The sequence below is a fragment of the Oryzias latipes genome, chromosome 12 (genome assembly GCF_002234675.1).
Source record: "Oryzias latipes chromosome 12, ASM223467v1".
Taxonomy (NCBI): domain Eukaryota; kingdom Metazoa; phylum Chordata; class Actinopteri; order Beloniformes; family Adrianichthyidae; genus Oryzias; species Oryzias latipes.
In genome coordinates, this window is record NC_019870.2 from 19,373,358 (window position 1) to 19,384,295 (window position 10,938).

At 34.6% G+C, this 10,938-nt stretch overlaps 4 protein-coding genes across 4 annotated transcripts; all 4 read right to left on the bottom strand.

Annotated features, from left to right (window-relative positions):
• Nucleotides 1-835: 835 nt before the first annotated feature.
• LOC111948323 (heat shock protein 30-like) lies at nucleotides 836-1,969 on the bottom strand. The gene has a single exon (XM_023960810.1). It carries the CDS (start codon nucleotides 1,677-1,679, stop codon nucleotides 1,077-1,079), a length of 603 nt encoding a protein of 200 aa, XP_023816578.1. The 5' UTR covers nucleotides 1,680-1,969; the 3' UTR covers nucleotides 836-1,076.
• A 1,367-nt stretch (nucleotides 1,970-3,336) lies between these two features.
• Nucleotides 3,337-4,472, bottom strand: LOC111948326 (heat shock protein 30-like). Its single transcript, XM_023960813.1, has one exon. The coding sequence runs from the start codon at nucleotides 4,181-4,183 to the stop codon at nucleotides 3,581-3,583; it is 603 nt and encodes a 200-aa protein (XP_023816581.1). The 5' UTR covers nucleotides 4,184-4,472; the 3' UTR covers nucleotides 3,337-3,580.
• Nucleotides 4,473-5,759: 1,287 nt separating this feature from the next.
• Nucleotides 5,760-6,906, bottom strand: LOC111948331 (heat shock protein 30-like). The gene has a single exon (XM_023960824.1). It carries the CDS (start codon nucleotides 6,685-6,687, stop codon nucleotides 6,085-6,087), a length of 603 nt encoding a protein of 200 aa, XP_023816592.1. The 5' UTR covers nucleotides 6,688-6,906; the 3' UTR covers nucleotides 5,760-6,084.
• A 1,362-nt stretch (nucleotides 6,907-8,268) lies between these two features.
• On the bottom strand, nucleotides 8,269-9,413 carry LOC111948322 (heat shock protein 30-like). Its single transcript, XM_023960809.1, has one exon. The coding sequence runs from the start codon at nucleotides 9,192-9,194 to the stop codon at nucleotides 8,592-8,594; it is 603 nt and encodes a 200-aa protein (XP_023816577.1). The 5' UTR covers nucleotides 9,195-9,413; the 3' UTR covers nucleotides 8,269-8,591.
• Between the last annotated feature and the right edge of the window lie 1,525 nt (nucleotides 9,414-10,938).

Consider the following 10,938-nt stretch of genomic DNA (forward strand, 5'->3'; position numbering starts at 1 on the left):
AATTAAACAATTATATAATGATGAAAAAATTATCCTACGAACTTGAAAACAATTCAAATTAATCAAAGAAAAAACTGTCAGTATCCATCAAGAAACAGTTCCAGTTGGATCTGGAAGATTCTCGTTGTTGCTACAAATGTCCACACGTTGGTGCTGTTTCAACATTGATGAATGTTAGCTGTTGTATGTCTAGCTTTATCTTTTTAGACTTGCAAAAAGAATTTTGCTCATCTCCAAAATGTACAGGAAAACATTACAAATAGTTTAATCCATTTTTTTAATGTTTTTTTTTTTTGGTATAATTTTAATACATTTATTTACATAGGTATGGCTGTGTTTGTCAAAATCCAGTCCTACATTCTTTATTGTCAAATCATTATCACAGCTGCTTCGTTAAACAAGTTTTTGTTTTTATTCACACTTTAATAATTAATAATGATTTTTTTAAAAGAACATAATTTAATCGCATATAAAAGATTTTCTTAATGTATTCATTGCCCCTTAACTTTATTAAAATTTATACTTTAACAAGTTCAAAGATTCGTCTCAGTTGTTTGAGTCAGTTGTCAACTTTTAATATAAATAAAGTTACTGGATAACACTTTAAATAAACAAAATGCAATGCCAAACTACATCTTTGTTTATCAGGTTTTGGCAAAACTTTTTTCTTTTCTTTTGTTTTTAGTCCTTTTATTTTAGAAATTTTGTAACTTTTGTGGAATCTTTTTTTTGTGCTTTTTCTTGTTTGTTTGATTGGTGATTTTCAGATAAATTTGTTTGGATTAATAAATAATGAAACATTCAAATAATGACTCAACAAATGCAGTCATTTCAACATGAAACATTTATTTATTCCTCTTTCATCAAACAAAGATATAACAAAATAAAAAAGTCCCTTTACTACATTCATGTCATCTTGTTGCATTTAATCGTTTATTCACAGTCAGAACTAGCTAATACGTTTAAAAATGAAGACGTGTTTAAAATCAAAATGAGCTAAATTAGCTTAAATACCATTAATAAGAAATGATCAGATATGCACATGTAGAGTTTAAGTCCAGGTTCTCCTGTTTGTTCTATGATGTATTGGGAGTCTGCACTTTGCTATCTTGTTTCTGTGAACTCTCTCTCTGCTGTGGTTCCTCCTCCGAGCTCCTCTTGATGGTCAGTTCTCTGTCAGCCTCCTCTTTGGCGGCCTGGATGTGGAGCTTTCCGTCTGGAGACAGGCAGCAGGTGACGGCTTCAGGGTTCAGGCCTTCAGGCAGATCCAACTCTTGTCTGAACTCCTGGAGTCTGTAAGAGTAGGAGCCTTTCCCGTCCTCCTGTTTCTTCTCTGTCTTCCCGCTGACTCTCAGCTTTCTGCCCACCTGCCTGACAGACAGCTCCTCTGGAGAAAAGCCTCGAGTGTCCAGGGTCAGGCCAAAGTTCTGTCCATCTTTGTCCAGCTGGAAGCTCACTGGTTGCAGGGTCACACTGCTCTGGAAAGGCTCCGTCTCCTCCAGGATCTTGTCTTGAAATTTGTCCATCAGCTCCAGACTGCTGCGCAGCTCCTGCAGGTTCCTCTGCAACAGATCCCGCTGGTAGAACAGAGGTCTGACCTCTGGCCACAGACTGCGTACAGGTGAGAAGAAGAACATGGATGGACTGAGATCAGAGTGAAGTCCTCGAGAGCACAGCATTTTCAGAGTTTCAAGTCTTGAGTCTTTTTGTTGGCAGATGAAAGCTGGTTGAATTGTCTTTTCTCTTCTGTGTATCTTTCTGTCTCAGCAGTGACTCTGTCCCAGCTTTATACTCTGACAGGAGGAGAGGCGGAGAATTCAGGAAGTTTCTGGTCTGTTATCACATTTGTCCACTAGATGGTGGTACTTGACCAGGTTCCTTAGCATCCCTTCCTATCTTCCTGCTAAAAAAAGACTGTATGTAAATCTTTACCAATAATGAACACATCATAGCATAAACAAAGCTATGAAAGATCCAGAAAAATGTTTCTTCAACAAAAAACAAAATGTTTTATTGAGAACTCTTGAGTTATTTACTCTAAGGAGGTGAAAATTGTTTTCATATTTTGTTTCATTTAATGGACAACATGCTACTTTGGGTTCACCTATTTTATATCTGTTCTTTGCAAATAAAAGATGTTTTGTGTTATAAAAGTTTCTTCTGATCAAGAAAAGTTTGAAAGATATATTTTTAAAAGCACACGTTGAAATAGCATTGTTTCAATTACAACTAAAGACTCGTCTTACATTTTTAAGTCTCTTCAATGCTTTTTACATTTGTCCACTGATAAATTCATGCAACATACTAGTTATTTGTGCCAGGTCATTTCTTTTGGACTTTACCTTTCTCATAAATGTCGAATTTATACTCAACGGACATCATTTACCATCATGGAAATTGTACAATATTCTCGTTGCAAAAGTGTTAATGCTTATTTTTCATAAATGTAGTAGATAGATTATTCATTTTCTTTTAAAATAATCAGGATAATATCTCAAAGAAATTAAACAATTATATAATGATGAAAAAATTATCCTACGAACTTGAAAACAATTCAAATTAATCAAAGAAAAAACTGTCAGTATCCATCAAGAAACAGTTCCAGTTGGATCTGGAAGATTCTCGTTGTTGCTACAAATGTCCACACGTTGGTGCTGTTTCAACATTGATGAATGTTAGCTGTTGTATGTCTAGCTTTATCTTTTTAGACTTGCAAAAAGAATTTTGCTCATCTCCAAAATGTACAGGAAAACATTACAAATAGTTTAATCCATTTTTTTAATGTTATTTTTTTTTGGTATAATTTTAATACATTTATTTACATAGGTATGGCTGTGTTTGTCAAAATCCAGTCCTACATTCTTTATTGTCAAATCATTATCACAGCTGCTTCGTTAAACAAGTTTTTGTTTTTATTCACACTTTAATAATTAATAATGATTTTTTTAAAAGAACATAATTTAATCGCATATAAAAGATTTTCTTAATGTATTCATTGCCCCTTAACTTTATTAAAATTTATACTTTAACAAATTCAAAGATTCGTCTCAGTTGTTTGATTGAGTCAGTTGTCAACTTTTAATATAAATAAAGTTACTGGATAACACTTTAAATAAACAAAATGCAATGCCAAACTACATCTTTGTTTATCAGGTTTTGGCAAAACTTTTTTCTTTTCTTTTGTTTTTAGTCCTTTTATTTTAGAAATTTTGTAACTTTTGTGGAATCTTTTTTTTGTGCTTTTTCTTGTTTGTTTGATTGGTGATTTTCAGATAAATTTGTTTGGATTAATAAATAATGAAACATTCAAATAAGACTCAACAAATGCAGTCATTTCAACATGAAACATTTATTTATTCCTCTTTCATCAAACAAAGATATAACAAAATAAAAAAGTCCCTTTACTACATTCATGTCATCTTGTTGCATTTAATCGTTTATTCACAGTCAGAACTAGCTAATACGTTTAAAAATGAAGACGTGTTTAAAATCAAAATGAGCTAAATTAGCTTAAATACCATTAATAAGAAATGATCAGATATGCACATGTAGAGTTTAAATCCAGGTTCTCCTGTTTGTTCTATGATGTATTGGGAGTCTGCACTTTGCTATCTTGTTTCTGTGAACTCTCTCTCTGCTGTGGTTCCTCCTCCGAGCTCCTCTTGATGGTCAGTTCTCTGTCAGCCTCCTCTTTGGCGGCCTGGATGTGGAGCTTTCCGTCTGGAGACAGGCAGCAGGTGACGGCTTCAGGGTTCAGGCCTTCAGGCAGATCCAACTCTTGTCTGAACTCCTGGAGTCTGTAAGAGTAGGAGCCTTTCCCGTCCTCCTGTTTCTTCTCTGTCTTCCCGCTGACTCTCAGCTTTCTGCCCACCTGCCTGACAGACAGCTCCTCTGGAGAAAAGCCTCGAGTGTCCAGGGTCAGGCCAAAGTTCTGTCCATCTTTGTCCAGCTGGAAGCTCACTGGTTGCAGGGTCACACTGCTCTGGAAAGGCTCCGTCTCCTCCAGGATCTTGTCTTGAAATTTGTCCATCAGCTCCAGACTGCTGCGCAGCTCCTGCAGGTTCCTCTGCAACAGATCCCGCTGGTAGAACAGAGGTCTGACCTCTGGCCACAGACTGCGTACAGGTGAGAAGAAGAACATGGATGGACTGAGATCAGAGTGAAGACCTCGAGAGCACAGCATTTTCAGAGTTTCAAGTCTTGAGTCTTTTTGTTGGCAGATGAAAGCTGGTTGAATTGTCTTTTCTCTTCTGTGTATCTTTCTGTCTCAGCAGTGACTCTGTCCCAGCTTTATACTCTGACAGGAGGAGAGGCGGAGAATTCAGGAAGTTTCTGGTCTGTTATCACATTTGTCCACTAGATGGTGGTACTTGACCAGGTTCCTTAGCATCCCTTCCTATCTTCCTGCTAAAAAAAGACTGTATGTAAATCTTTACCAATAATGAACACATCATAGCATAAACAAAGCTATGAAAGATCCAGAAAAATGTTTCTTCAACAAAAAACAAAATGTTTTATTGAGAACTCTTGAGTTATTTACTCTAAGGAGGTGAAAATTGTTTTCATATTTTGTTTCATTTAATGGACAACATGCTACTTTGGGTTCACCTATTTTATATCTGTTCTTTGCAAATAAAAGATGTTTTGTGTTATAAAAGTTTCTTCTGATCAAGAAAAGTTTGAAAGATATATTTTTAAAAGCACACGTTGAAATAGCATTGTTTCAATTACAACTAAAGACTCGTCTTACATTTTTAAGTCTCTTCAATGCTTTTTACATTTGTCCACTGATAAATTCATGCAACATACTAGTTATTTGTGCCAGGTCATTTCTTTTGGACTTTACCTTTCTCATAAATGTCGAATTTATACTCAACGGACATCATTTACCATCATGGAAATTGTACAATATTCTCGTTGCAAAAGTGTTAATGCTTATTTTTCATAAATGTAGTAGATAGATTATTCATTTTCTTTTAAAATAATCAGGATAATATCTCAAAGAAATTAAACAATTATATAATGATGAAAAAATTATCCTACGAACTTGAAAACAATTCAAATTAATCAAAGAAAAAACTGTCAGTATCCATCAAGAAACAGTTCCAGTTGGATCTGGAAGATTCTCGTTGTTGCTACAAATGTCCACACGTTGGTGCTGTTTCAACATTGATGAATGTTAGCTGTTGTATGTCTAGCTTTATCTTTTTAGACTTGCAAAAAGAATTTTGCTCATCTCCAAAATGTACAGGAAAACATTACAAATAGTTTAATCCATTTTTTTAATGTTATTTTTTTTGGTATAATTTTAATACATTTATTTACATAGGTATGGCTGTGTTTGTCAAAATCCAGTCCTACATTCTTTATTGTCAAATCATTATCACAGCTGCTTCGTTAAACAAGTTTTTGTTTTTATTCACACTTTAATAATTAATAATGATTTTTTTAAAAGAACATAATTTAATCGCATATAAAAGATTTTCTTAATGTATTCATTGCCCCTTAACTTTATTAAAATTTATACTTTAACAAATTCAAAGATTCGTCTCAGTTGTTTGATTGAGTCAGTTGTCAACTTTTAATATAAATAAAGTTACTGGATAACACTTTAAATAAACAAAATGCAATGCCAAACTACATCTTTGTTTATCAGGTTTTGGCAAAACTTTTTTCTTTTCTTTTGTTTTTAGTCCTTTTATTTTAGAAATTTTGTAACTTTTGTGGAATCTTTTTTTTGTGCTTTTTCTTGTTTGTTTGATTGGTGATTTTCAGATAAATTTGTTTGGATTAATAAATAATGAAACATTCAAATAAAGACTCAACAAATGCAGTCATTTCAACATGAAACATTTATTTATTCCTCTTTCATCAAACAAAGATATAACAAAATAAAAAAGTCCCTTTACTACATTCATGTCATCTTGTTGCATTTAATCGTTTATTCACAGTCAGAACTAGCTAATACGTTTAAAAATGAAGACGTGTTTAAAATCAAAATGAGCTAAATTAGCTTAAATACCATTAATAAGAAATGATCAGATATGCACATGTAGAGTTTAAATCCAGGTTCTCCTGTTTGTTCTATGATGTATTGGGAGTCTGCACTTTGCTATCTTGTTTCTGTGAACTCTCTCTCTGCTGTGGTTCCTCCTCCGAGCTCCTCTTGATGGTCAGTTCTCTGTCAGCCTCCTCTTTGGCGGCCTGGATGTGGAGCTTTCCGTCTGGAGACAGGCAGCAGGTGACGGCTTCAGGGTTCAGGCCTTCAGGCAGATCCAACTCTTGTCTGAACTCCTGGAGTCTGTAAGAGTAGGAGCCTTTCCCGTCCTCCTGTTTCTTCTCTGTCTTCCCGCTGACTCTCAGCTTTCTGCCCACCTGCCTGACAGACAGCTCCTCTGGAGAAAAGCCTCGAGTGTCCAGGGTCAGGCCAAAGTTCTGTCCATCTTTGTCCAGCTGGAAGCTCACTGGTTGCAGGGTCACACTGCTCTGGAAAGGCTCCGTCTCCTCCAGGATCTTGTCTTGAAATTTGTCCATCAGCTCCAGACTGCTGCGCAGCTCCTGCAGGTTCCTCTGCAAAAGATCCCGCTGGTAGAACAGAGGTCTGACCTCTGGCCACAGACTGCGTACAGGTGAGAAGAAGAACATGGATGGACTGAGATCAGAGTGAAGACCTCGAGAGCACAGCATTTTCAGAGTTTCAAGTCTTGAGTCTTTTTGTTGGCAGATGAAAGCTGGTTGAATTGTCTTTTCTCTTCTGTGTATCTTTCTGTCTCAGCAGTGACTCTGTCCCAGCTTTATACTCTGACAGGAGGAGAGGCGGAGAATTCAGGAAGTTTCTGGTCTGTTATCACATTTGTCCACTAGATGGTGGTACTTGACCAGGTTCCTTAGCATCCCTTCCTATCTTCCTGCTAAAAAAAGACTGTATGTAAATCTTAACCACTAATGAAGACATCATAGCATAAACAAAGCTATGAAAGATCCAGAAAAATGTTTCTTCAACAAAAAACAAAATGTTTTATTGAGAACTCTTGAGTTATTTACTCTAAGGAGGTGAAAATTGTTTTCATATTTTTTTGTTTCATTTAATGGACAACATGCTACTTTGGGTTCACCTATTTTATATCTGTTCTTTGCAAATAAAAGATGTTTTGTGTTATAAAAGTTTCTTCTGATCAAGAAAAGTTTGAAAGATATATTTTTAAAAGCACACGTTGAAATAGCATTGTTTCAATTACAACTAAAGACTCGTCTTACATTTTTAAGTCTCTTCAATGCTTTTTACATTTGTCCACTGATAAATTCATGCAACATACTAGTTATTTGTGCCAGGTCATTTCTTTTGGACTTTACCTTTCTCATAAATGTCGAATTTATACTCAACGGACATCATTTACCATCATGGAAATTGTACAATATTCTCGTTGCAAAAGTGTTAATGCTTATTTTTCATAAATGTAGTAGATAGATTATTCATTTTCTTTTAAAATAATCAGGATAATATCTCAAAGAAATTAAACAATTATATAATGATGAAAAAATTATCCTACGAACTTGAAAACAATTCAAATTAATCAAAGAAAAAACTGTCAGTATCCATCAAGAAACAGTTCCAGTTGGATCTGGAAGATTCTCGTTGTTGCTACAAATGTCCACACGTTGGTGCTGTTTCAACATTGATGAATGTTAGCTGTTGTATGTCTAGCTTTATCTTTTTAGACTTGCAAAAAGAATTTTGCTCATCTCCAAAATGTACACGAAAACATTACAAATAGTTTAATCCATTTTTTTAATGTTATTTTTTTTGGTATAATTTTAATACATTTATTTACATAGGTATGGCTGTGTTTGTCAAAATCCAGTCCTACATTCTTTATTGTCAAATCATTATCACAGCTGCTTCGTTAAACAAGTTTTTGTTTTTATTCACACTTTAATAATTAATAATGATTTTTTTAAAAGAACATAATTTAATCGCATATAAAAGATTTTCTTAATGTATTCATTGCCCCTTAACTTTATTAAAATTTATACTTTAACAAATTCAAAGATTCGTCTCAGTTGTTTGATTGAGTCAGTTGTCAACTTTTAATATAAATAAAGTTACTGGATAACACTTTAAATAAACAAAATGCAATGCCAAACTACATCTTTGTTTATCAGGTTTTGGCAAAACTTTTTTCTTTTCTTTTGTTTTTAGTCCTTTTATTTTAGAAATTTTGTAACTTTTGTGGAATCTTTTTTTTGTGCTTTTTCTTGTTTGTTTGATTGGTGATTTTCAGATAAATTTGTTTGGATTAATAAATAATGAAACATTCAAATAAAGACTCAACAAATGCAGTCATTTCAACATGAAACATTTATTTATTCCTCTTTCATCAAACAAAGATATAACAAAATAAAAAAGTCCCTTTACTACATTCATGTCATCTTGTTGCATTTAATCGTTTATTCACAGTCAGAACTAGCTAATACGTTTAAAAATGAAGACGTGTTTAAAATCAAAATGAGCTAAATTAGCTTAAATACCATTAATAAGAAATGATCAGATATGCACATGTAGAGTTTAAGTCCAGGTTCTCCTGTTTGTTCTATGATGTATTGGGAGTCTGCACTTTGCTATCTTGTTTCTGTGAACTCTCTCTCTGCTGTGGTTCCTCCTCCGAGCTCCTCTTGATGGTCAGTTCTCTGTCAGCCTCCTCTTTGGCGGCCTGGATGTGGAGCTTTCCGTCTGGAGACAGGCAGCAGGTGACGGCTTCAGGGTTCAGGCCTTCAGGCAGATCCAACTCTTGTCTGAACTCCTGGAGTCTGTAAGAGTAGGAGCCTTTCCCGTCCTCCTGTTTCTTCTCTGTCTTCCCGCTGACTCTCAGCTTTCTGCCCACCTGCCTGACAGACAGCTCCTCTGGAGAAAAGCCTCGAGTGTCCAGGGTCAGGCCAAAGTTCTGTCCATCTTTGTCCAGCTGGAAGCTCACTGGTTGCAGGGTCACACTGCTCTGGAAAGGCTCCGTCTCCTCCAGGATCTTGTCTTGAAATTTGTCCATCAGCTCCAGACTGCTGCGCAGCTCCTGCAGGTTCCTCTGCAAAAGATCCCGCTGGTAGAACAGAGGTCTGACCTCTGGCCACAGACTGCGTACAGGTGAGAAGAAGAACATGGATGGACTGAGATCAGAGTGAAGACCTCGAGAGCACAGCATTTTCAGAGTTTCAAGTCTTGAGTCTTTTTGTTGGCAGATGAAAGCTGGTTGAATTGTCTTTTCTCTTCTGTGTATCTTTCTGTCTCAGCAGTGACTCTGTCCCAGCTTTATACTCTGACAGGAGGAGAGGCGGAGAATTCAGGAAGTTTCTGGTCTGTTATCACATTTGTCCACTAGATGGTGGTACTTGACCAGGTTCCTTAGCATCCCTTCCTATCTTCCTGCTAAAAAAAGACTGTATGTAAATCTTAACCACTAATGAAGACATCATAGCATAAACAAAGCTATGAAAGATCCAGAAAAATGTTTCTTCAACAAAAAACAAAATGTTTTATTGAGAACTCTTGAGTTATTTACTCTAAGGAGGTGAAAATTGTTTTCATATTTTTCTGTTTCATTTAATGGACAACATGCTACTTTGGGTTCACCTATTTTATATCTGTTCTTTGCAAATAAAAGATGTTTTGTGTTATAAAAGTTTCTTCTGATCAAGAAAAGTTTGAAAGATATATTTTTAAAAGCACACGTTGAAATAGCATTGTTTCAATTACAACTAAAGACTCGTCTTACATTTTTAAGTCTCTTCAATGCTTTTTACATTTGTCCACTGATAAATTCATGCAACATACTAGTTATTTGTGCCAGGTCATTTCTTTTGGACTTTACCTTTCTCATAAATGTCGAATTTATACTCAACGGACATCATTTACCATCATGGAAATTGTACAATATTCTCGTTGCAAAAGTGTTAATGCTTATTTTTCATAAATGTAGTAGATAGATTATTCATTTTCTTTTAAAATAATCAGGATAATATCTCAAAGAAATTAAACAATTATATAATGATGAAAAAATTATCCTACGAACTTGAAAACAATTCAAATTAATCAAAGAAAAAACTGTCAGTATCCATCAAGAAACAGTTCCAGTTGGATCTGGAAGATTCTCGTTGTTGCTACAAATGTCCACACGTTGGTGCTGTTTCAACATTGATGAATGTTAGCTGTTGTATGTCTAGCTTTATCTTTTTAGACTTGCAAAAAGAATTTTGCTCATCTCCAAAATGTACACGAAAACATTACAAATAGTTTAATCCATTTTTTTAATGTTATTTTTTTTGGTATAATTTTAATACATTTATTTACATAGGTATGGCTGTGTTTGTCAAAATCCAGTCCTACATTCTTTATTGTCAAATCATTATCACAGCTGCTTCGTTAAACAAGTTTTTGTTTTTATTCACACTTTAATAATTAATAATGATTTTTTTAAAAGAACATAATTTAATCGCATATAAAAGATTTTCTTAATGTATTCATTGCCCCTTAACTTTATTAAAATTTATATAAATTTGTTTTTAGTCCTTTTATTTTAGAAATTTATTCCTCTAATATACGCTTCTATTATGACTACTTTATTCTTCTTTCATCAAACAAAGAAATATAACAAAATTAAAGCGAATGAACGATCTCGTACTCTGAGGACCTCAGGGACCGGCCTCCTGTTGATTCCCAGCGTAAGAATTAAACAAGGGGAATCAGCGTTTCAATATTTTGCAGCTAAAATCTGGAACAGCCTCCCTGAAGTCGTAAGACAAGCCTCTTCTGTGTTCATGTTCAAATCTAGACTTAAAACATTTCTGTTCAGCCTTGCAAATGACTATAAGGTCCTATCTGCACTTTTCTTTCCTTTCCTTCCTTCATTTTTAAATCAATTTTCAAATTTTTTCTTTTCTTTTAAAGTA